At 42.5% G+C, this 25,617-nt stretch overlaps 2 protein-coding genes and 1 non-coding gene across 6 annotated transcripts; 1 reads left to right on the forward strand and 2 right to left on the reverse strand.

Annotated features, from left to right (window-relative positions):
• Nucleotides 1-51: 51 nt before the first annotated feature.
• PABIR2 (family with sequence similarity 122A) lies at nucleotides 52-10,286 on the reverse strand. The gene is made up of 10 exons (XM_420224.7): nucleotides 9,842-10,286; nucleotides 9,528-9,606; nucleotides 8,200-8,256; nucleotides 7,770-7,813; nucleotides 7,637-7,691; nucleotides 7,309-7,410; nucleotides 5,975-6,063; nucleotides 5,347-5,411; nucleotides 3,038-3,134; nucleotides 52-1,978 (listed from the first exon to the last, which is right to left on the reverse strand). The coding sequence occupies exons 1-10, from the start codon at nucleotides 9,955-9,957 to the stop codon at nucleotides 1,828-1,830; spliced, it is 855 nt and encodes a 284-aa protein (XP_420224.2). The 5' UTR covers nucleotides 9,958-10,286; the 3' UTR covers nucleotides 52-1,827.
• On the reverse strand, nucleotides 2,065-2,209 carry LOC112532462. The gene has a single exon (XR_003075194.1). It is a non-coding gene; the product is annotated as a small nucleolar RNA U109 (small nucleolar RNA).
• Nucleotides 10,287-11,315: 1,029 nt separating the features above from the next.
• Nucleotides 11,316-25,137, forward strand: PABIR3 (PABIR family member 3). 4 transcript variants are annotated; one of them, NM_001031118.2, is made up of 10 exons: nucleotides 11,316-11,727; nucleotides 13,309-13,387; nucleotides 16,744-16,800; nucleotides 19,097-19,140; nucleotides 19,220-19,274; nucleotides 19,699-19,791; nucleotides 20,324-20,412; nucleotides 21,022-21,086; nucleotides 21,699-21,795; nucleotides 22,843-25,137. In NM_001031118.2, the coding sequence occupies exons 1-10, from the start codon at nucleotides 11,612-11,614 to the stop codon at nucleotides 23,000-23,002; spliced, it is 855 nt and encodes a 284-aa protein (NP_001026289.1). In that variant the 5' UTR covers nucleotides 11,316-11,611; the 3' UTR covers nucleotides 23,003-25,137. The 4 variants fall into 4 exon arrangements, with proteins under 4 accessions (NP_001026289.1, XP_015133745.1, XP_015133746.1 ...); XM_015278259.4 differs by having other exon boundaries at nucleotides 21,025-21,086; XM_015278260.3 differs by lacking the exon at nucleotides 19,699-19,791.
• The last annotated feature ends 480 nt before the right edge of the window (nucleotides 25,138-25,617 follow it).

Below are 25,617 nucleotides of genomic sequence, written 5' to 3' on the forward strand. Positions count from 1 at the left end.
AACATTCCGTACTGCAGAGCTCATTTAAAAATGGCACCAACGGACAATATATTACAATATGCACATTTATTGGAGGCGGGGAACCAATGCTCCACAGGTGAAAATGATCATACAAATAACAGTGCCACCATTGGCCCATCACGGTACCTCTTACAATGCAGTGAAAACACTGTTAAAAATAATCTGGTATGTACACATCTCCTGCAAACTCAACGGCTTCCCCCTTTCAGCCAGACAGTATTGCCAGAGGCCGTGCCCGCTTTTGAAGCACGTTATCTCCCTTTAAAGTCAGTGCTATTTGCCTTCAAAAAAGATCAGAAGCTGTACTTGGAGATAACAAAAGCATTTATGTTACAAACATTCAGAAATGGAAGCTTATGGTTCTAGCAGACAACGTCGCGTATTAAATACAAACCAGCCAGCAATTACCGAACATAAAAAACTTATTCAATCATAAAAAAATACTATAATTCATCACCACAGACTTTTTACATAGTTATAAATAATAAATAGCATAACACAGTAGATTACAAACAGATTTATTTTGCCCCGTTAAAGTCTTTAAAAAGTAAATTCTCTGCCGTCTTACTTCAGACCGACCAAAGTACTGTATCAGGACGAGTCACGGCTCCAACGGAACTCCTGAGCCAAACAGACCTGCAGAGCTTCCACCCAACCTCAGCGTTGAAGTCTTCTGTTAGAAATCGAGCGTTCACTTTGCCATTTGCTCTGCTCATCACGGCGGCGTAAGCGCTGAATGCAGCGGCTTCCAAGGTCACCGCACAGGCCGCCACCTCGTTGGGACTGCCCACAGCACCTCGCAACGGAGCACGCTCCTCGGGAAGGAACACTAAGGAAAGCAGCACTGATGACAGATTCTGGTAAGCACGCTATCAACAAGCTGTACACAAAGGACGTTTCCCACCCACCCCTCCGGTTTACATTCCATAATTTCGTAACAATGTCCCCTAAGGCACAAAAATACCTATGACCTCAATGCCACAGGAGACATTGACGGTGCCATACGTGTTCTCCTACACAGTAGTTTTAATAACTTAGTTATCTGCATGGTACGTCTTAGATCGAGGCGTGGATTAATTCTCCTTGGCCAAACGTTGCTAAATATTGACCTCATTTCATATAATCCATAGGATGAAGAGCGTGGGGAGAGAACTATGCAGCTATTTTAATCACGTTTATTTATACTGTTATTTCTTCACTGCCAGCAAAAGTGACAGTCGTTCACTATTTTGTTGGCTTTTTTCATGTAATGGTGAGATTTCCAGACCCACCGTGCTCTCCTGTAATGAAAACTAATAGCAGCGTTAAGGTTTTTCTTCTCCCTTCTGCAAAGAACTTGAGGCTAATGCCTGAATTAAAAAAAAAAAAAAGCCAGGAAAATAGTTTTATTTGCTGGTTGAAGAGCCAGAAAATAAGTTAGTAATTTCAAATCCTTCAGAACCGAATTATTTCCCTAGACACAGCAACCACGATAACCATAGAAATATTTTCCTCCATATTGCAACACTAATAGGTAGATACCTATCTCAGAATCAAAAAGTGTATGCAAGTTCTCAAAAGCAAGAAGTTAGTATAATCTGAGCAGACATCTTGTTTAAAAAATAATATCAGCAAAACCAGACATTAATATGGTCTACAATGTCCATTAAATGGATAAATCAAAAATCACTGGAAAGTTTCCAAGGATTACAGTTACACTAATTTTTCCATTTAACAATCCTCATATTAATGGTTCAAGGATCAGAGTTCATTTCTCTGTACAGCAAGGGAACAGCACGGCCAAACACTGACTCAGAACTGATTAAGTCACTTAGGTGAGAGATCATCCATCAAAATGAATGAAGAGCATGAGTTTGAGCATGTAACTGGCGACTCAGTGGTTATGCTGCCTTTAGTCAGTGAATCAGAGGAAGAGCCAACACTGCTGCTACTCCCATCAAGAATATCTGAAGACAGGCTGGGGAAAAGAGAAAATGGTTATTCAGTAACACAGGCACCATGGTTCTGTGTACACAGCTAAGGTACTTTCTCCTTCAGAGGAAGGAATGTAGGAGGCATATACTACCACTCAGCCTTTACTTGAAGACTGGCAGCCCTGAAGACTCCTTGTTTTCTGTAGCATGTTATAGATATATTCATGCTCCTTAAGGGAATAAGGAGCAGAATTGTGTTTTTTTGAAACATGCAGAATAAATTACAACCCTGATTTTAATCAGTTATAGAGAAAACTAACAGGGACAAGAACATAAAAGGTTACAGAAAAGGAACACCAAGAATCTCAACAGCAGTGCAGCTGATATGCCATTAATTAGCTAGCATCTATTTTAACGTTACACTAATCAAAGAGACATTCTGAAATGCATTTCTCCTTAAGTAAGGAATTACTTTGTTTGAATTTTGAAGCCTTGATTCCAGACAGCACGCAGAAAGATGCTGTTGGAATTTAGCTGGAATGAAAATGTACAAAATATTTCTGGGTATTCCAATTCTGGAGGTAAACCGAAATTATAGTAACGCAGAGTTGATACAACACTCAGTGTCTGACTACTGACACAGAAAAGAACCAGCTTTTTATGACCATAATACGCAAAGGAGACAGACAATTAAGGCTAAAAGTCTTCAGCATTGCAACACAAACTGTGATTGCAATTATTCACACAATCATTTTCTGAGTATTTAGGTAAGTGATGCGGATACTGCGACCATAGCCTACAACGTAGTGAAATGATGAAGCAGCTTCCAGACAAAGTAACTTTACTTATGAACTGAGATTCCTAACAAATACCTTCAGAATGACAGTTTTGATACATAAAATCTAGGCTACTGTCTGCCCACAAGGAATTGATCAGGCAGGCAGGAATGTTACCACACTACACTATCATAGCAAGAGTTCCCAGTAATGCAGATAAGCAAGCTACATACAAAATATCTTTGTTGTTTTTTTTTCTAGAAAGCAGAGATCTTGTAATAAATGTGCATTCCCAGGATTGGTATTTCGTGGCACGCAATATTTTACCATGAACTGAGATCCGTCAGATGTGTAACATCTGGAGAAAGCATGTTGGTCGTTCCTTGAAAAAGTCTCTTTGGCTGACTTTCAGTTTCCATTTCACCTAAAGAAAACAGTGCAAATAATCAAACTCACTTGAGTCTCTGGAATGTCCATTTAATATTTGCCTAACGCGAGAGAGGCCTGTCCCATAATACAGTAAGCTTGCATTTGTAATATGATAAGCCCTCAAGTACTTGGATAAGAAATTCATTTTATTCTAGCTATTGTTTAATCATCCAGCCCATTCCTTAAATTAACTAATGCTTCAGCTGTATCTGAGGGGCTACAATGATCTCAAAGACATCAAAACAGGCACTTGGCACTTTAGAATACAATCAAACAAAGCAATCTAAAGCAAACTGATTGCTGTGACTTAATTTTAAGCAAGCAGTTGAGATAAGGCAACTAGCATATGCCAAAATCTAGTGATTAAAATTCTTAGCGATTATGGAAATAGACATTCCAGCTTAGTACACAGTTTCACCCTCCCGAGTAAAACAAATTTGGTCATGTATGCACACTTCTAAATAAAAGCTGAATAGAAAAAAAATAGCATGTGTATGCATTTCCAATCACTCATCACAGATCAGACCATCTTTGTACCTGTACTCATCTACTGACACTGGAATATTAAACATGACAGGCAGAATTCATTTAATCTGTTTGATATAATCTGCCCTGAGAACGGTCTGGCTCATTATCAGCTCCTGCACAATAGACATTTGGAAATACCACGAGCTTCCCAATAACAAGCTTAAAAGAAAACCCTCTCAGCTGCAATGCATTTTAATTTTTTGGCTCAACTATAAAAACATTAGAAATGGAAAGAACTTTTTTGTCCTTTTACCTACCTGCAGTTATGGTTAAGTATGACAGTAAAACAGTGTACATGTTATGCAAGAGAATCATACTACCACTCATTTTATAAGCATGATGACACCCCAAGTTTCTTATTTCCTCTAGCACACAGCCCCCTCCTTTAGGAAGGAATGACAGCTTCTATGAAGCAGAATGGGCAAAAGAACAGACATCAAAACAGTCGATGTTAGCATAGGAAACCCAAACCACCCATTTACATACTGCTTAAAAGTTCACCAAGTCAATGCTGCACTGCTGTGCCTCACCTACCAGTATTCCCTACAGCAGTGAAGTGTTCTCAAATACATTAGGCATTTAGGAAAAGCAACTAAATTCATTTAAATTGATTAGATGGTTTAATATTAGGTAACATTCCAAAAATTCCTTGATTTAAGAAAACTTGCATCTCCTCTTTGTATAAGATGTTCCATCAGAACACATGGAGAGGCTGAGCAAAGCCTGCCCTTGTGGCTTTTTTCCTTATTACAGCTTGCATACAGTCTGTCATAAAACATTTCAAATGAAACACAGGAGCATGAATATCTGTTACCCGTTCATCAATGAACCTGATACACTTTTATTCAACTTTGTATGGTTCTGAAATCCATATAATTAATAGCCAACATAAGTTTTTGTCGCTCGTGTCAATACTATCTTGGCATCCTCCTTTGTCGATTAATATGAATGACACAATACTATCTGATAGGACAAGCAATCAGTCTTAAAAAACAACAACAAAACAGCAACTTTTTTGGAAGGCTAAATCATAACTGTAAGTCTTGTGAAACAGAATGAATGCTTTTGGTGCAGTTAATGTCTAATATATACATACATACACACATACATCCAAAATGGACAAATATTGCTACAGAGACACGTTTTTACATTCTAATCTTACAGTCCCATTACAGACAACTGTTCTAGAATGTGATTTGAATATCTTTAACACAGAATACTTCCAAGAAAGAATGCAGTTTCCCTCCTTCAGGAAGAAAGAAGATCAGTTGGTTCCGCCTCTCTCCCATTCTCAAACACTCACCTTCTGAACTTTCACAGTGAAAACAAACATTCAGTACTAAGTTTAGAAGATACTGAATGATAAGCAACATTCCTAGGATGATCTGAGGGGTGTGCACTGCACAGTGGTACTCTTAGGAATGCCGGGGCATGCAAATATTCATAAACATTTAATTTGAAGAATAACTTGCCTCTTCCAAGCAGCAGCTGCTTTAATGACTTTCATTCTTGTGCTTTAGACTAGTTGCTTTACCTTGAATTTGTAAATTACAATTGGCAAATTCCAGATCACCTTGGAAACAAGTGCATTATATTTACAGGACAACAAAGAGGAGAAAAACGCATCTTGCTGCAAAACGACATCCACATTACAGCAACTCAAACATAAATACACATACCTTTTCTTTTAATGGGGCCAAGAACACTGGGCCTGATACAGTTGATTGGACTTTGACTCCTCCTGCTGTAGAGAGAACACTGACAGTCAGGTCTCTAAAGGCTGCAAGTTTGAACACCACTACATTTTGCATTAAATCAACACAAACATATCATATCAAACACTCTTTAAAGCTGAACTGGAATGCTCAGGAAATCTGAATATGTAAACAAAGGAGGGCTACCTATTATATGGGAGATAATCCAGTCTACACTTGTACTTAGCTTTCCAGGGTCTTTTCTTGTCCTCATTGCATCACATACTCGCTTCAATCCGTACCTAGATTGAGTATAATATGTATACAAAATGGGTATGCTACCTAATTAACAAAGTTAATTTGAAGCACCCAGAAATTTCCCTGCGAGGTACTAAGTCTGGTTTAAAGTTAACACTGATTCTTTTCAGATCATCCACGTGAAGGTAAAGACTCATTGGTAAGGACCAAACCTGCAGAGCATTTTTATGTGGCAATACTTCAGCTATTCTAAAAATGAAGTCTCTTTTAATGCTTTGGCATCAGCTTTAACTAATCCTCGTGCTTGCCTTGGGATTTAAGCCAACGTATACCTGTTGCTTCAGAAGTTACTTACTTGGAGAATCGCCTTGTTGGACTGGGAATAGGACTTGGAGGTAATCCATTGCTGCTCACAAACATTTGCAATGATGGTGAAAAACACTGCTGCAGAAGAAGTCACATTAAGATGATTCAGAATTCCCATTTAAATATCTAAGTGTCCTTTCCCCATCATAATATCTCTAGTTAGAGAAAACTTAGTGACAGATCAATAATCAAACGTGGTCTTGGAGGAATTAAAACCTAACTTAGAAAGATATACCGGCAAATGAAATACTGCTCAGATCAATGTACAATTAAAAACAAAACAAACAAGAAAAACCACACATGAAGTCCAAAACTGAAATAGACACCATTTCTAAATAAAACTCTTGTTTCTGTTCTTCCCCTCACATTTAGAGGTAGCAGTACAGTACTCAGGATTTCTTCTTAGACATTTGTTAAACAAGCTGTTTTTACTCAAAATACCTCTGATCCGAAAATTTAACACAATATACTTGAGTAGAAGAATACATTTAGCTTCGTGACCCTGCAGCCAACTTGATTTTAGCCCACACATACCCATAGGCAAGCACAAAAACGTTTGTCAAGTTTATTACTGCTATACAGTTTCAATTCCAAAGGTATAGTACCAGCATCCAGTAGCAGTGTCACGTTAGGAACTGACTTTCAATGAACCAGTAGCACTACAAAAGCAGAACCACAAGAGGGTGGAAACAAGGTCAAGCAGCCCACATTTAAACAACACAGTTGCCAGTTCCTCTTTGCTACATTTCAGTTTCCCTGTTCCTACTGAAAAAAAAAAGCAGTTCATCCAAGACCTACCTCTCTCCCTTTACACTGAAAACTGATGGCAAATGCTGGAAATTGGGCATGTTCAAAGCTCACTACTTCTTGACAGTTGAGTTTATGCCTTCCTTTCCATAACCAGTGGGCATATACTGATTCTCCTCACCACACAGATATGCGGCTCCTAGTCTCTGTCTACTCTCTTCCTCTCCACATACAACATACTCAGATTTTGGTCCTTCTTCCCCAGCGTACCCCAATTACACAGTTGGGGATCACAGTCATTACTACAATGATCTTTTTCAGCTCCCTTAGAATCAGAACTCTAACTCACCCAAACATTACAGAAGTCAAAACGTGCAGCGTGAATGAAGTCATACACTGCTTCAACTCTGCAGGCTCTAGGATAAACACCTGATTCTCAGAAACCAGTAAAACGTGGATTTGGGTTGGGTTCTGTTGTTGTTTTTTAAACTGTCAAACAATTTGTGAAGTTTCACAGCCTCACAGTTTAGCTGGATTCCAAACGGTGTATTCTGCTTGGTGTTTCACTTATCTTACCTTTCCTATTCCTCTTGTAGGCGAAGGTGCAGGCGAAACTGGAATGAAGTCGATTCTCTTTGGGGAGGAAGATTTCTCAGACTTGTCCAAGTCATTGTCACTCTGAAAAAACAGAAGTTTCAAGCTTAACACTGGCATAAAGCATTACTTCAGAATCCAAGCCACAACCTCCTGATGGAAAGTTGTCAGGCCAAGTGAGCAAAAGAACTAAAACAGATGAACTTAAGTTTATCTCAAATTACTTCCACAGTTACTCCTCTCTTTCCCTTAAATTCATCAGTTGAGTGCAGAAGTAGAATTAAACACAGAACATCTATAATGAGATTACCAGGCTCAAGCTCTCCTCCCATGATTGGCTTATCTGCATTGCTGTTTGCACTTCCCTAGAATACAAAAGATCCCATCAGTAGATACAAAGAGAACAACTGAATGTTTTATCATCCTGTTTCAATAACGCTCACCTTTCATGCGCTGTTTCTCTGTTCATTAAATCCACTCCTTCCTCCTGCAGGAGATAAACATTCTAAGTTTTCCCATAACATTTGATACAACCTAAGTACTCAGGATAATATTTGTGACTCAAGAATTTGCCCTTAGAATTGACATAGGGACAGCAGGAGCACAGCAGAAAGAAAAGACTGCCACAAGCCTACTTCAGCATCCCTCCTTAATGAAACAACACTAAAAATGCAAGGTAACTTAAACATGACAATAATAAGCCTCACAATAATGCTCCTGCATCAAAATTTTAGCTTCTTAACTCTGTTTTTTTCTGGCTCTCAAAAAAACTCTTTTGAGAGTCAAAGAAAGACTCCCGATATATAAGAACTTAATGTTATATAAGCATTTCTCATTCTGTTATTAGATATACAGTTTGAAAGCTGCACTTACCCTTCTGATCTGATGAAGCCGACTACTAGGAATACGAATAGGAGATGATGACAGCAACTGAAAAAAGTGACAGCCACCACAATTAAAGCACACATCAACAGCCTGCATACGCCTTATTTAGCATCAGCTAATTCCCGTTGAATTAAAAATGAGCTGTACAGCTACATGCAGATGACTCAATAACGTTGCAAAAAGAAAACACTGACCTTCCAGAGAAAGGACTAGCTTTACTGCTTACAAATTCATTCTGTCACTCAGCAAGTGGCAGAGTTGCACGCAGGTGCTGCTTTGTACCTCAAGAACACAAATAGCTACGTGTGCCATTTAGACAAGACAGGCATTATAAACGAAGCTGAGAATGTTACCTAATTCCCTCCTGGACAGCTTAATAAGGCAGACTCCTGTACTAACTTACACAACCAGCTGACTCCTATAGTGGTTTATCTCCGTCTTGAACAGCACTTCACAAAACTTTATTTCTGCAATTGCAAAGTTTATTGTGCATCTATTCCCTCTGGATGCTGCTGCCACATCCAAGCAGGCCATCAGTTCTCAATCCAGATGTCCTGATTATTGTGACACCTAGTGATCCAAGTTCCAAAATCTTGGAAGCTTATTTGTTTTAAGAAAACTTGCAATGGAAGACTTTGAACTCAAACTCCATCTCGTTTTCATCCTGGTCAAAGTGACAGAACAGTAATTGTATGTATACATACATATTAAAACTACATTCTTTAAGGACCTTACATTCCACAGATTTAGAGAAAAACAAACCTTAATCTTCAGTGCCCTCAGATAAGAAAGAAAAATATAAGAGGAAGAGAGCACAGAGGTCCTGAGCTGACAATAAGGAATGGGAGAGAAAAGAAACGCCACATCTTTAAGAAGTTCAGTACTGTGCAAAGCCAGGCCTATAAAACAGAGGGCAAAACATTGCCCAGCGTATAAAACACACTTCTTCATACAAATCCCTACTGTCTGATCAGGCTTTGCAAAAGAACAAGTGGCCCTGACAAAAAGGAAAAGGACAAAACCAAAAGCGAACAGGTGAATGAAGACTTGTGAGTTCCTTGTGAGTAACAAACCAGACAGCCATCAAACGCTTTCAGTTGCAATAGCAGTTTACTCTTCCAACCCACGTTGGAATTAATTTTAAGGCTGTACTCAATCAGAAATTACTCAGAGCTTCACAGATCGTTCCCTTCTCAGACTGGAAACCTCTCGTGACGCTCAGTGCAAATACAAATCGAGTTCAGCTTCATTTCTTCATCTCTCCATCCCACCCCCTCCTCGGTAGGGGTAAACAGAACGTGCCTGGGATTCCTTACCATGCTGTGCCGGCTGGTAACCGTTGTGCTGTTCCTGCGAGTCCGCAACACGTAAGGCTGAAAAACCTGGGAGCTATCACTGGAGGGAAAACCAAACAACAAAAAAAGCAGGTTAGCTGAGGCGTGCTTTGCTTCAGCCGGGCAGCGCACTGAGAACAGCCCCCGTACCGCACCGGGAGCGGCGCTTCCGCTGAGCTCACACGGCGCGCGTTTCCCCGGGACGGCGCGAGCTGTGCGCGGAGCGGCGCCGCAGCCGCCCGACGGACCCCGCGCGCCCGACGCAGCGCCCCGCAGCCCGGCCCGGCCGCGCTCACCTGAGCCCATGGATGAGGGGGGCGCTGTTGGATCTCCTCAGCCCGCCGCCGTCGCTCGGGGCCGCGGCGCTCCCCGGCGGCAGCTCCAGGTCCAGCTCCATTTTCTCCTGAGCCATCGCGGCGGCGGCTCCGGCTCCTCCCGCTCCGCCGCGACGCCCATTCACTGCCGCCGCCCGCCGCGGCTCCTCATGCCGCGGCCGCCCCTACAGGCCCCGCGGGCGGCGCCGCGGGCAGGGCCCGGGGGCGCGCCGGGCCCGGCGAGGGGGGCGGCCCCAGCAGCGCCCCATGCCGGGGGCGGCCCGAGGGCCGACCCGTTCGCGCAGCCGCTCCCGCCGCCGCCCGCGCCCCGCGATGCCGGTGCCGCCGCTGCGGAGGGAGCGAGCGCCTCAGGCCGGACGCCCCCCGCAGTCCAAGCGCCCGCTGTCGTCGCCCAGCGCGCATGCGTGGGAGGCAGGGCGGAGACGAGACCAACCGCCTTCCAGTGCGCACGCGTCCTGCCATTGCGCGTCGCTACGCGCATGCCCACGGGAGGCGCGTCAAACCCACAGCTCTGCTCCGGCCCCGGACGGACTCCCGAGAGCCTCCGGAAGCAGAGCGCGCGCTGATTGGCCGGCGGGGCGGGGAGGCTGTTTGAAATAGGGCAGTGCGCGCTGAGCCGCGGGGTGCGAAGGGCCGCGGGTTCGAATCCAGCGGCAGCCGGGAGGGAACCTCGGTGCGTTCCGTGAGCCCCTGCTGCGCACGGCGGGGGCTGGGAAGGCTCCGCAGCCCTGCTCGGGTTCGGATTCTTTCTGCAACGTAAATCCTCTAACTCTTTCCAGTATTTTTTTTTGTCTGCACGAAGTTCTGTTCTGCTGCTAACAGATGAGACATCTCCAATGGTTTATGCCATAAAAGTTATGACTGCGGTGATTCCAGTTCTTGGCAGTATTGCAGTTTGGGACTCAACTTTCTTCCTCCATTCCAAGCAAAGTACTCACGTTTGTGCTTGCTGATTTATTTATTGTTCAAATGCTTTTCTGTAACAGCAATTTCAACATACGCGTTTGTCTCTTACATGTGGGGGTTAAGGGCCCTCCCAGCACCTGATTTTAGAAGGTTTTCGTCTTTGCCTGGGAAATACCTGCTATCAAAGCTGCTGCGCACAGCAAAAATAAGGATGGAAGACTCAGTGCTAAACACAGATGGGTATCCATAACTCCACCAGCTCTACAAGCAGATGAAAGCCCACAGCGCGGGCTCCGCCGCCATCAATACATGACCTGCTTTGGCAGGGGGGCTGGACTCGATATCTTGAGATCCCTTCCAACCCCGATGACTCTGTAATATGCGGCCATTGATAAAACAGTATAAGGTAATTAAGGTGAGGACACACACCGCGTCCCGGCCGCCCCGACCTCCTGAGGGCGGAGGTGACGTTGCGCATGCGCACTGCCGCCACGGGGCCTCCGCTCACGGCGCCGTGCGGGCGCCCTGCGGCGCATGCGCGCTGGGTGTGCTGGGGGGGAGGGGGGGCGTCCGGCTTGAGGTGCGCGCTCGCTCCCTCCCTCCGTAGCGGCGGTGCCGGTATCGCGGAGTGTGGTGAGAGCGGCTGTGTGAAGGGGCCGGCCCTCGGGCCGCTGCCAGCATGGGTCGCTACTGGGGCCGCCCCCCTCGCCGGCTCCCGCTCGCCCGCGGGGCCTGCAGGGGCGGCCGCGGCGTGAGGAGCCGCGGCGGGCGGCGGCAGTGAATGGGCGTCGCGGCGGAGCGGGAGGAGCCGGAGCCGCCGCCGCGATGGCTCAGGAGAAAATGGAGCTGGACCTGGAGCTGCCGCCGGGGAGCGCCGCGGCCCCGAGCGACGGCGGCGGGCTGAGGAGATCCAACAGCGCCCCCCTCATCCACGGGCTCAGGTGAGCGCGGCCGGGCCGGGCTGTGGGCTCAGCCCGAGCGCTCCGCTCCGGCGGCTGTGACGCGCGGTGACGCCGCTGCGCGGGCCCCGGCGGTATAGCAGTCGTACTTCAGCACGGAGCGGTGTCCGCTGTCCTGCGAGTTGCTTTGGCTGATGCTAATTCCGGGTCGTCTTTGGGGTCCTTCCCACCCAAACCGCTCTGTGGTTCATTGTTTTAGCGTTTGGTTCGTTTTACTACCCCAAGCGCCGTTCTTTGGCGATGAAGAGACCTCATTAACCTCGTACCACAACAACTGGGCGTGCACTGTAACTCAGAAGGCGTTAGGGCTTGCCTGACCAGCCGTGGGCCGAGGTTAAGTAAGCAGAACTGTAGTTGGTTTGTGTAACTGTAAGGCAGCAGCCGTCCCTGCACGGCTCTGAGCAGGGCCGGAGTGCTGTGAGCGGTGTCTGCTCCTCAGGGACACTTCTGAGCAGCTCAGCTCCGGAGGTGGTTTATCATCTCAGCTTTGTGACTTTTTTTCTTACAAATAATGGGATCTTTTGACTCTCAAGTTAAAGAAAAACAGCAAAGCCTTAAAAAAAAACCCGCTAAAATCTGCTCACCACGCTGTAAACAAATTGTTTAATTCAAGGTCTGGGCAGGCAGAAAGGTAAGCCAGAGCTCTCGCCTGAAAACTGCATCCACTCGGTGAGGTGTTTATGCAAATGGCACTGAAACCCGACGGAGCCAATTGCAGGTGGTTGCAGTGGTTTGCCTGCTAGGAATTTTCCAGCAGAGAGCTGCTCTTGCGAGGTTGCAGCTCTTGGCAAGAAACGTCACTTTTTCCCAGAATGGCTTTGTTGAGCAAACTGGAACAAAGCTCAGCTCCTGGGCTGCTGCTGCTCCTGCTCTGTCGCTGCCTACCGGCCCCATTTTGCTGGTAGCAGATCTGGTAAGAATTCCTCCAGGTGGCATTTCTTAGAGCACTGCAAAAACTTAATCCCCTCGGTATCGTTAAGTACTAATTAATTGCTGTTGGTAATACTGATCGCCAGATGAACTTAGTTTAGGAATCAGTAGAAAGAGAAATGAGTTGAAAAAGGAGCTGTGCTTATGTCAAACACCTAATCCTGCATCGTTTAACTTGATGTGTTGCTTCCTGACTGAAGGCATCGCTGCAGCCAAAAGTCTCAGGGGTTTTGAAACTGTTTTTGTAGTGTGCTTAATTTAACCTCTGCTGAAAAAGAGTTCAGAATGTAAGTGTTCCTCACAATAAGAGTTACTGAGGTGCTGCACTGTTGCGTTCTGCTGCCACTGAAGCTGGTTTCTGGTTATATGCTATTACAAGTTTGTTCTGTTGAATGGTGTCTCATGCCTGTAGCCTTTCCAAACATAATAAATTCCCACAAAAAGGGTCTGTCTTAATTTTCTAGTTATTCTTAGGCTCAGTGCAATAAACCAATTAACAGAAGTAGCTGGGACTTGGTGTGCTTCACCTTGAGATGAAAACTGTCATAGCATTTGAAACTGAGCTTATTGCAAAAGATGCTTTTTGATGGGAAGGCAGTGGCTTTTGCATTTGACAGATGTTTCTTTTCACAGCGATAACTCACAGGTGTTCCAGGGCAGCGTTCTGCGAACCCGCAGGAACAGCACCACGGTTATGAATCGTCACAGTCTGGTAAGGACATGATTAGAGCACCCACATCAGGCCCAAAGCAAAGTGTGCAAACTGAAGTAAAGAAGGAAGGGAGTTTGTAATCTCTGGAACTAACCATGTGTTCAGAAACAGGGCTCTGCTCTGACATTAGTATACTGTAGCTGTAGTGAAATGCCCTCTGTAGGCTGTTTGGCCTTGGAGAGTACTTGTGTTTCACTGTCATCATAACTTCATAGAATCATAGAATGGCCTGGGTTGAAAAGATCATCTAGTTTTAAGCCCCCTGCTATGTGCAGGGTCGCCAGCCACCAGACCAAGCTGCCCAGAGCCACATTCAGCCTGGCCTTGGATGCATCCAGGGACGGGATATCCACGACTTGGTTAAGGAAATGCAAGCAGATGTTCTAAGAGTAAGACAGTTAGCAAATAAAACTGGTTGTATAGATGTGCTATGGTTCAGTAACCGATGTGCTCATAATTTCTGATGCTTAAAACATAGGTGCAGTCATGTTCCAGTTTTAAGTTCTAATTCAATTAAAGTCAGAATATATTGCTGAAATATGCAGTTGATGTGATGAGATAGAACTGGCTGATGGAACACAGGGCTTGAGACCCTCTAAATGAGTAATTCTACCTCTTGGAAACATTTCGATTTTTATCACACTTTTGTTACTGCAGTTCCAAAAAATCTGGTTTTGTAAGCTATTAATTTGAGCATACACGTCTTTGATCCAGGGAAAATATGATGTCTTGTGTTTTTAGTACTTAATGAATTGTGATAGGAGGGTGTGATTGTGACCCGTTGAGAACACCTGCACAGGTTGCATGTACTGGTTTGCTGGCCTTATCAGAAGGGCCTCCTAAAACAGTACTAACTAACAGTACTATCTCCTAAAACAGCCTTAGGAAAAAACAGATGTATGTAAGATAATGCTCAGCTGCAATCAGTATCTTATTAAAGTTTTGGAAAAGCTAATGTTCAGGTAGGCGGGGAGTAGCAACAATTTCCCATTAAGTAAGAGTAAGAACCACAATAACCCAGTGATGCTACCATAATGGCCTTCAGCGTGTTCTCATTTGTGGATATCCCTGTTTGGTTTCTTTTGCAGTGTTGTAGTCTCCTGCAAAGCTGATTGCAGTTATTCTGCTATTTCTTAGATGCCTTTTGACAATGCTTTAGAAGTAATCTGCTGGCTCCATGCTAGAGGCTGAAGAATGGCACAGTCATATTTCCTTGACTGATGTCTGCCTGCTAACATTCTGTTTTAAAATCAGGACAGATAGCTACACAAGCAAAGGCTTGTGTCTGTAACATATCCAGGATACTTAATGTAAAGTTTTAGCAAGATTATTGGGAAATCAATCCAGATAGACTATTATGGTAACAAATTATTAAACAAGTATCTCTTTTTCATGTATTTTCTAGGGCTGCAGCTTAGAGGAAATTTATTCTTATGGTCAGACTAAAGGAGAAACAAACTGAAGGTAAAGCTCAGTTTGTTAGGTTCTGTTCTTGAAGTTCCTCACTTGTTGGGGGAAAAAAAGAAAAGAGAATTCTAACTTGGGGAGCATTGCCTGTAACTTGCTGGGAAGCAGGAGAGCAGGAGCTGGTGCACTGATGGGCTAGCTCTTACAGCTGTCCCAGAAGCTGAGGAGGAGGTATACTTTTCTATTAAGAATGGAAACTTTTTTAGGAAGGACAAACATGGTGCTTAAGCCAATTTTTGTCCTTAGAGCTAGCAAAGCAATTTTCAGTAACACTTTGCAGTTCATGTGTCTGTTTTCTCATCTTCTTAAACCTACTGTATGTTTTCTTGTACACAGAGCTCTTCCTCCATGCTTACCTTGCATTTGGAGCTCTATTAGAGTACATCCTTCCAAGCCCTTTAGACTCCACAAGGCATGCATCAGTGACTTGAATTAAACACCGACCCCGTGAGGAATTGTCCCTATGGCCTCATATAAGTTTGTTTTTTGGGCTTGTAATTAATTATTCTTTGCTCCTTGCTGACCAGATGCTGACAAAATACAGCTGAAACTTATGCTAAAAATCAGGTGCTTCATCAGCAGCTGGATTGGTGCCTTGTCTCTTTGAATGATGGGCTGGTTTCTGGTTCTGTTGAGCATGGCAAGGGGAATGGAATTGGAAGTGAACTTAGAGATTATCTTCTCCTTCTGTTGCCCTAAGCCAGGATCAGCTGCATCTAAATAGCTTCTGGAACATAATTAACCTTCAGCATTAAGGATCCTAAGCAACTTCCCCTGGTATTCATGCTAGAGCAAAAGGAGTGTAGTTTTATGGCCTTAGAGTATTCCGTGATGCTAGATTGACATCTGTTTTGATACATTTAGTTTCACAGTATGTAGGGGATAAAATGTACTTCAAAGCACTTTTTGATACGTTTAGAAAAAACGAATCTAAGTTTTGTTGTGGTTTAAGCTGTAATAAAGGTGGTTACAACGTTCAGTAAATGTCTGAAGCTGTTAATTTGAAGAGTTTATTTCCACAGATCAATTCTAAGTTCAGTTAATATTTCACATTGTGTTAAGCTGAATGGGAAAGAAGTAATTTTTCTAATGGGTGGTATTAACTCTAATGAGAATGGTGGGAGCTGTCAGAGTGCTTTGGTAACAGAAGTGTGTGTTCTGGCCCCATCTCTGGGCTGCTATGGTGCTTGTCCCAGTTGCTTAGCTGAGTTCTAGGAGCTCTTCTTGCTGTATGAACTTTTCCAAGTCTCAGACTGACTCTTTTATAATGACATCAACAGGGGCTGCTATGCCATTTCTGGTAAATACATGTCATTGCCTAGGGATCAGCTGTGCTCAGGATCTGTGTAATTCCTTTCAGAACACATCAGTGGTATCTAGTGAGTAAATGCTGTGGTTTTCTTTCTTACTGTTTTTTTCTTTTAAGGCAAAGCACTTTAGGCTGTGGTTAAACGTTGAGCCACTGTTTCAGCAACAGCTTTCCCTGGGTTTGTTTTTCCCTTTTTTGCTGGTTTGCTGTGAGGCCCCACAGATGCTTGTGTTGGCAGAAGAGAGAGGGCAGTGCAGGGACAGAAATGGAAGGGCAGTGGCACTGGGGGCAGCTGACTGCTTATTTTGGTCGTGCTGTCTGCCAGAGTGGCACCAGTGAAACTTTACCTGTGAGCATGCACAGCAGTACAACGTGGAAATGCATATGATCATGTTCTTGGGAGTACTTCATGGAGTTTATGTGTACTGAGAGTGTTACAAATGCTGTTTAAACAAACAAAACCCTTGGTGCGTATATTTTGAGTTTAGGGTAGTGTTTACAGAGTTGCATTTCTACACCTTCCCTTCCCTCTCCCTTGGTTTTTAAGTGTGTTTCAGTCATGTATTGCTTTCTTCTGCAGTTTGTGCCATCATCTCCTATCCGTATTCCTAGCAGCCGTCTTCATCAAATCAAACAGGTAAGAATAAGTTCTAATTTCTAAATATGAAATTGTTTATAGGTGGCTGGGCTGTTTGTGTTTTTTTTGGTGTGTGTTTAATGTGCAATGTCTTTCAAATGACTTCAGATTTTGCTACAGTACAGAGTCTGCAGTGCTCTATTGCTTCAGGGTATGTTTGAGAGTAAAGATTATATCTTGTTTACGGCATTCCAAATTCTGTAAAAAGACAAATATGAGTTACAGTGAGAAGAAGACTTGAACTGAAAGAGGTAAAGAGTCTTAGAATTGACACTTTAGGAAGGAAACCTGTAATGTAAACCCTTCCAATAAAGTTTCACTGAGCTTTTTTGGCAGTCAGGCCAGCATAAACACTTAAGGCTAATGACAACTTGTGTTGGCACAGCGTTCACTGCAGCCAGAAAAAGAACTGGATAAGGAAGTGATCTGGTAAAAAAAAAAAAAAAAAAAAAAAATAGTTCAGACTCTCCTGGCTGGGCAGCTTTTCATCTGCATAAGATTCTCATCCAGATCACTGGTTGTGCCGTTAGAGTGTGAGGGGAAGGGCGTTAGAGCATATACTGAGGAGGAGGGGGGGGTGGGGGGGGATGACATATATCTGGGCAGGCTTAAACAACGCTGCTACCCACAGCCCAGCTCAGGCTGAAGATGCATGTTTTAAAACCAGCAAGCTCCAACTCTCGTGGCTCCTCCATTTTGAATATTGTCCTTGGCAGGACAAGGGAAAATGGTTTTAAGTCAAAGGAGGGAAGATTTAGATTGAACGTCAGGGGGAAGTTCTTCACTGTGAGAATGGTGAGGTGCTGGAATAGGCTGTCCAGAGAGGTTGTGGATGCCCCATCTGTCTCTGGAGGTGTTGAAGGCCAGGTTGGATGGGGCAGCCTGGTCTAGTATTAAATGGGGAGGTTGGTGGCCCTGCCTGCTGCGAGGGGGGCGTTGGAGCTTCATGATCTTTGAGGTCCGTTCCAACCCAAGCCATTCATGTGATTGACTTCTTGGCGGTCAGGTACTTACAAAACTAGCTTGAAGGTGCTTGATTTTGCTCTTAACTTTCAAGTTTTCAATGGATATGCTAGTTCTCTTTGTAAAAACAGAAGTTTCAGACAGCATTTTCAGGGTATGATGTCTGAACTGATGTACGGTGCTTCTGCATCCCCCTCGGATATTTAAGGTGCGTGCATTAGTAACACTGAACAAGACAGCTGCTTTTGTTTACTATGTAAACAGTGTACTGGCTTCAAGAGATTCTGAAGCACTCAAGTCAGTTTTAAAGCTGTTTTTATCAATATAGAAAATCTTAGGAGAAATATGTGAATATGATGTGTGCAAGGAGACTGTGGTTTCTCTGCTATATTTATTACATGAAATAAAGTTTGATCATTCAAATTGTTTTGAGTTCAGATATTTTCTGTGTTCAACATTATTCCATAAATTTATTGAGTGCTGACATTTCCTAACTTGTATTTGGTGGTTAAATTCACAAGTTGAAATTCTCTGTGCTGAGTGCTTCCCAGCACACATGGGAACAATGTGCTCCACTTCTCATCTCTTTCAAATCCCAGCAAAGCACACAACTAACTGTGTTAGTAAGGCTCTCCCTACATAAGATGAACATTGTGGATGTGTTTAGTTCAGCTTATATTCTCAAACTGGACTGAACTGGGGAATTTATCCCTTTGCTCAAGTGACTGCATAGTATTCATTTAGTTTTAAGGAATGGTGCACACATACCTAAGAGGGGATTGAGTCATGTTAATGTTTGTTTAATACTTCATCTCTGATCTGTTTTAATAATATTGTATGAATGTTTTAGAAGAAAACACCAAATCCCAAATTTATTGCATATACTGTATAGCAATGCAATGCAATCTGGTTGGATACTAGTACATAGAATAAGGGGTATTCCTTATTCTGTCAATCCAGTTGTGTCCTTAAACATGTTTCTACTTTAAGAAATAATGTTCTGCAAGAGTGCATAAAGAAACTCCAGCACGTGTAGGATTTTTGGTTGGTGTTGTTCTGCATTTGAAGCACTTTTTTAAATAGAAATGAAAATAAATTAAAAAAACAGTGTGAAAAACAGCCAACTCCCATAAGGACTTCTTGATGGTCTCTCTTGACATGTTTCTTTCCTTTTTTCTCCCTCTCAGGTCTCTTTGTCTTGTGAGAGCTTGAGGTTATCATTACTTAACTAAGTTAAATAAAATCTCTATGCTGAAGTGAAATAAAATCACTTTTTCCTGATTTTTCTGTAGCAAAGCATTTTTTTTGTCTTAATTTTTCATCTACTTTTTAGGAAGAAGGAATGAACTTGATGAACAGAGAAACAGTACATGAAAGGTAAGCGTTAAGAAAAGCTAGCTTACTTAATCCGGTCTTCTATGGGCCTAGGGCAATACGTTTCTTTTCTTCTTTATAGAGAAGTGCAAGTAGCAATGCAGATGAGCCAGTCATGGGAGGAGAGCTTGAGCCTGGTAATGCGTTTGTGCTTTAATTTGTATTTCTGTTATCAGTATCAGGACACTAGAGAAACTTGCATCAACTTTTTTTTGTATAGCTTAAGCACAATGAAGGTGGTTAATGTATCACTGCTTTTGACCAGCAGTTTTTCACGCTAGTAAGGCACACAGTTGTCAGTTGCTCAGGGATACCTGTGGGTTCCTTGGGCTGGAATGTCAAAAGAAAACTGCATGGATGTCTGCATGTCCAAATTTTCTTCCGTGTTCTAATACTTAACAAGTAATGCTTAAGGCTTGTTTTATAAATAGTTGCCTAAGGGAAAAAAAAATCACGAGGATGAAGGCTGATAACTTTTGAATCATGCTCAGTTCTACATGAAGCAGCCCTTCTCATGTGAAGATACTTGCTCACGACGTTAACTGTATGCACTGTTTACAGAGTAACAATGATTTTGAAAAATCATCATCACCAAAGCAAGTAGACTTTGTCCCAGTCTCTCCAGCTCCTTCACCTACCAGAGGAATAGGGAAGGTGAGCAAAACGTGGTAATAAAAGTTTTGTCCTGAGCAGTGCTAACTAAATTCAATCCAATTAGTAGCAAAAGAGCCACCTGCTCCTTTCTACATCAGCTGCAAACCAAAAACTAGAGCAAACCGAAAAACCCAACCCTCCTAAAACTCCAAAACTGAAACTCCCAGCTAGCAGCTGTATGTTGTGTAGATGTGAATTTGTGGAGTGTTCCACCGCTGGTCTGTGGTAAAGGAATTGAATATGCTTTCAACTTAAAACAAGAGGAGGAGGCACACATTCTTGTTTTATTAACTAGTGTGTTTAACCAGCCTGAGATGGAATAAATGCTTGTCAACTTGCATGCATTCTGCATGAAAATGGAACCTGTCCAACTTCAGTTTCTTTCTCAGTAACCAAAAGCGCTATCTCGGTATAGCCATCTAGATGGCTTGCTTTAAATTTGTAATGGGTTGCTAATTTACCTGCATAAGGATTGGATTCTACCGTATAGGTGTGATACTACGTGTAAATAACACAAAACTTCTGCTCTCAGCAATGCTTCTCACCATCTTTGCAAAGTCTGGTGAGTAGCAGTGGATTACCTCCAAGCCCTAGCCCAAGTCCAACAAGGCGATTTTCAAGGTAAGTTCCAGTTTATATCAGTAATAGGAAACTGGCACAGCTTATTCACACAAGGCTTTTGAAATACCAAAATGTTATGTAAATAGTTAGAGTATGTTCCTTAAATACAACTTGATATACTCATCTGAACATCAGATTTTACAGCGTCTTAAAATGGCTGTTGAAATCCTTATAACAGCAGGGAAGTGGGCTACATTTCAGCATCTGTCTTTGTGATATGATCTCTGTATTGCTCTTAATCACTTTTTGAGTAACTAGATTGAATTTTAAGGGGAAAAATCCAACAGATTTAAGTTTTGTTCTGAGTGATGTAGGCAGAAAACCATTACGTTTCATTGGGCCATGACATTTAAGGAAAGTAATGCCTGAGCTTTCAGACTGCGAAATACTGAGACCTAACCTTTTCTATGAAGGTCTGTGCTCCCAGGTCTCTTTTAAATAAATGCAAATAAAATGACAGAAAACTGTTTTGGAGAGGCTGTTTTAATGCCTATTTTCTTACTGTATTCCATTTAGCACTTTGTTATCTGAAAGTCTTATGATTCTTCACATGTTTTCAGGCTTTCTGTGTTAATGGTGATATCAGTATAGCATCTGTTGTCTTTTTAGCAGGAGAAGCCAGAGTCCAATTAACTGCATTCGACCAAGTGTTCTTGGGCCAATAAAAAGAAAAGGTACAGTATTTGTTTTTGTCTGGGACAGCAGGCAAAGTGGTTACTTTTACTATAATTCATATATAGCTCTTCATAATTCTGTTCCACTGGCTGATGCAGAGTGACTGGAAATAGAGGGTGTTACAGATTACAAAACAAATAGAACTGTTTATGGTCATGAAGCAGTAAATTAGTATGTACTGTTCAGTAAAGCTGCTTCTGACCCAATGTGTCTGCATTGCTGTAGTTGTTTAATGATAAGTTTAATGATAATTAATCCCGAACTTCATTTTCATTAATTACGAGAGGAAAAACAGCTTGACTTTTCTCAGCTTCTCTGCTTTGCTGGTAGAAGTCAGTGAACTGATTGAGCTGAATTAAATGAAAACATCTTCTTCTAAAGTACAAATGCCTGATACTTATACCTCAGTCTATTATTTGTTAAACTCTCCTGATGCTTAGGCTAAAAGGTATCTAAGAAATAACCTTTACAATTTCAGCTTCAAACTCCTGTTTTAAATATTACAGCCTATGGAGCGTTACTTTATAAGTTTGAACTTCTGGTTTTTGCCCTGTAGAAGATGTCGGTTTAACAGAGTAGTAATTTTTATCACCCTTTCTCTCTTCCTAAAGGTGTAACTGAAATGGAAGATCATCCAAAAAGGTTATTCCAAGGCTCCACCAACATGCTTTCCTCTGAAGCTTTGCACCAGCCAGACCTTGGCGGATGGTAATTGCAGCGCTGTTTGTTGTGCAGGTTGCATCAGAGGCACTACAAGTCTCTTTTTCATCTAGCAATGCTCACACTTGGAGTTATATTTCTTTCTAATTAGTGCAAACATCCCATGTTTTTGAAGCACTGGAGGTGTCATAGTAAGCAGACAGTACAGTTCGTTTCAACTTTAGAATTTCTAGAACAGATGGACAGTCTTTGTTAATGTGCTTTCAGGTATATGGGAGTTGAAAATCTTTAGGAAAAGACCCCTCATGGCTGGCAACTTCTGAAATCTAGTCTCAAATTGTAATTAAATATGGATTTTAATGTTTGGGTGGGGGGGGGGGGATTTTTGTTTGTTTTGTTTTCCCCCTTTGTTCTTAGTCATATTGGACTACCCCAACCATCTCTGCTAGGAGGAAATAAGAAGCACTAATGAAAAAATAGCCGCATGAAGTAGCAAAGGGATTTAGTATTTTGGTTGGGAGGGTGTAGTAATACCTAGGGTATGCCTGGACAGCTACCAAGATGAGATTGTTTATGGTGTCATCTAAAGTACGTAGGTGTGCACAAGCTTTGAGCCCATTGCAATGGAGATAGTAAAATAGGTGTATTTGAAAACAACTTTTTAGCACGTCCTGTTCATAGTAGGCATAGCAGATTGGGTGTAATTCGCCACTTATTTTAGAATATGGTAATCCTTAAAAACAGTTTGTTGTCGCTGGTGATGAAACAGTGCTTTGCATCCTGTGAAATATGCAGAAAAGAGCATCTGGATACATGAGGACCTTGTAAGAGATGGGGGTAAAGCTTGCAACACTTGTAAATAAGTGCAGTATTTTGGGGTAAGCTGAAGAGAAAGGGGCAGATGTTACATCTGTTTGAAAGAGATGGCAAGGTGTATTGTTACAGGCTTATTTCAGATAAGAAGTTTTACCGTTCCTTCAGAGGTGTATGCTTGTTCTTATAAAGGGCTTACAATGAGTAGACGCCGATATTTGGAACTTTAAAGAAAAACTGGAGTGCTTCATTTCTCATATCTTGATGTCGCTGTGTTTTCAGCTTGTCGGCGCACACCCTCGATGACAACAGAAGCAGTGCAGGCTCTTCCTGTGACTCACCAGCTGAAGCTGGCGCCAGCACCGGCTCTCCAGTGTCACTTTCTGACTCCAGATCTCCATTTTTACCAGTAGATCTTACAGCTAAGTTACCTATTGATTGAGAAGCAAATATCTGCTAATGGATACCAAGAAACAGACTGGATATCGATAAGGCTTCCTGTTGTGTGTAACTGAGTCTTTTATGTGATTCTGTTCCTCATAGGAACTTCCAGAAATGTCATTATTTCGAGAAAACTTCCAGAATAGTTCCTTGAGGAGGAATTCACGTTTCTAGTGATTTGTATGACATTTACTGAAATACAGTAAGCATTTGAATTGCAGACATATTTGATGCCGACATCAGTATCCAAGCTGTTGATTTCCTATGGATTTATTCCTGTTGGTGTAAGTTACAAATGTTGTATCCGTGCGGAAGACGTGGCTCTCCAGCAGACAAGAGGCAGCGTCCTTGCTAATATGAAGTGCTGCTTTGTGTAGTGACATAACTCACATTTGTCCTCAGTCTTAAACCAATGAAGCAGCTTACTAATTGGTTTTTATTCCCTCAGTGTGCGTTAGGTTGTTTTGCTGTTGCTCTGCATATGAAAGAGAGAGTATTGGTGGGGGGATAATTGATCCCTGTATTCTCTTGGGATTGACTTTACTGAATTCTGTTGTTCTAATTAGATTCCAAAAGAACCAGCTGGTCTGTTGTCATCTTAGATGTGTGTCTTGGATTTTACCCATGATCAGGACCTCTGTTGTGACTAAACCCAAAGTTAGAGTGGAACCTTCTGGGTTTTTGTATTTCTTTTTTTCTTCATTTACATGATGTATTAGAGTGGTAGAAGCTCCATTAATCTTTTCATTGGGAAAAAATTAGTTATCATGTTTAGCACAAAACATTAAGTTGTGAGTTTTTAGTATTTAGTACTCCAGAAGTGCATTATTTTAACACAGTATTTGTCCTTGTATGTGACTTTTGCTGGATGAAAACAAAGAGGGACAATGAACGCTTTTATACAGGTTCAGGTGATCAGATCACCTCAGAATTTAATCTCTTGATGTTACTGCCTTGAATAACAGCACCAGGGTTTTTCTGCTGTTGTAAGCTTCAGGTGCTGGTTGGAAGTCTAGAGTTTGGTGATCCGCTGCGTTTCAGGGTTCTTGTACTTTATTGGAAAAGTCATTGGGTTGAGGCATCCTGATTTCAACTCTGAAATTCCCCAGACAAGAGGAAAAATTTGTAAACCAGCATAGAGAACTGCTCCAAACATTCCTGTGGCAACCTCATGTTGGTGGTTGACTCCTATTATGGAATTGAACTTCCCCAGCTGGCTCCTGTTTGTACATGTGTGTGCATCTGGACCATGTGGTTCTCTCCAGAGAGGTCAATAACGGAGCAAAATGTTTTGTTTTTTGAATGCTAAATCTTTCTAACGAGAAGATTGGAAAGATCCTCAAGTAGGAGAGAAGCCCACTTTGAATTCTGCTGCGAAATATTCTCATGGATGGAGCTTTGGACAGCAGCCATCAGAAGTAGAAATGGATGACTTACTGCCTAGTGACTTTAGGACCAACGACTAGTTACCCTTATTGTAGGAAAAAAATAGAACCTATTTAATAGCTTTACACTGTTCAAGTAAGGTATGCCATGGTTCGTTTCTCATTTAATTCCTCTTAAATTATTGCAGTAGCCAACTTCCTGCCTGCAGATTCTTTTTCTGTTATTATTCAGACTGTCCTTTGCCCTGTGGCCAATGGGTGAACTTGTGTGTAATGTCTCCTTGCCATCTAATATGGCATAGTTCCGTTTTGCAGTTTCAGATGATGTGCCAAAGAGTTGCTGTGCGCTCACTCTTCTGTGGTGAGGGCAGGACTGACTTTTTCATCTTACTTTCTTCTTAAGAATGGGCCCCCGAGTGTCTGTTCCAATCTTACCAGAAAGATGCATCAGTGGGGGGGGTTTCATGGCTGTGTGTAAATCAACTTGTCTTTTTTTCTGTTGGATATTTATGCTTTTCAAATAAGTGCCAATAAATGGGAGGAAAAAAAAAAAGCATGTTTTTCTGTTTCTGTGCTGTGTTAGAGAGGTAAGTGCATTATTATTTTAATCTGTGATTAAATGTTTTTCTTTCTAACTCAGCCTATTTATTGTATTGCGTTTCCACCCTTGTCTACTTAAGATTGCAGTTGGCTCTAAAATATGCAGCGCAACTCTCAGAAAACCGAAGAATAAAAACAAACGTTTCCAAAAGGTAATCTTTGTGGTTTACCTTCCCGGTTGCCCAGGGAACATTGATAACCGTGCCAGTGCTCAGGGGACTGTATTTTTGGAATGAGCACTTACTGCATTTAGCAGAGGAATAGATACTTTGTGGTGGGAGAGTGATACAAATGCCAGGAAAAATGAGCCACTGCATCAGCCTGATTAATTTGCCGGGGTCTTCTGTGTGTTGTTAGCGAGCTGGTTCAGCTGAATACCCAACAGCTGTCCTCCTGACGATTAGTATGAGAACCTTATCCCAAACTTTTCACCTTTCTTCAGAAGACTGGGGTGTAAGTGATAGCTAACTTGCACGAACAAAATAGATCTGCAAAGTCTTAAGTGTTCTTGTGAGGTCAGTCTTGTGCTTCTCAGGTCAGTTGTGTGTTTGTGAGCCCAGTGCTGCTGATGAAATCACTGAAGGCAGGAGTGACTGCTGAAGCTCCACCAGTCAGCTTCAAGCTACGTAAC

Source organism: Gallus gallus, chromosome 4, assembly GCF_016699485.2.
Source record: "Gallus gallus isolate bGalGal1 chromosome 4, bGalGal1.mat.broiler.GRCg7b, whole genome shotgun sequence".
Classification (NCBI taxonomy): Eukaryota; Metazoa; Chordata; class Aves; order Galliformes; family Phasianidae; genus Gallus; species Gallus gallus.

Excerpts from the sequence above, each read along its gene's own strand:
- PABIR3 (NM_001031118.2), top strand. The coding sequence starts at position 11,612 with ATGGCTCAGGAGAAAATGGAGCTGGACCTGGAGCTGCCGCCGGGGAGC. Across the intron at positions 11,728-13,308 it reads CCCCTCATCCACGGGCTCAG|CGATAACTCACAGGTGTTCC; the intron begins GTGAGCGCGGCC and ends TTCTTTTCACAG. Across the intron at positions 19,141-19,219 it reads AGAGAAACAGTACATGAAAG|AGAAGTGCAAGTAGCAATGC; the intron begins GTAAGCGTTAAG and ends TCTTCTTTATAG.
- PABIR2 (XM_420224.7), bottom strand. The coding sequence starts at position 9,957 with ATGGCTCAGGAGAAAATGGAGCTGGACCTGGAGCTGCCGCCGGGGAGC. Across the intron at positions 8,257-9,527 it reads TTACCAGCCGGCACAGCATG|TTGCTGTCATCATCTCCTAT; the intron begins GTAAGGAATCCC and ends CACTTTTTTCAG. Across the intron at positions 6,064-7,308 it reads CTACAAGAGGAATAGGAAAG|CAGTGTTTTTCACCATCATT; the intron begins GTAAGATAAGTG and ends CTTCTTCTGCAG.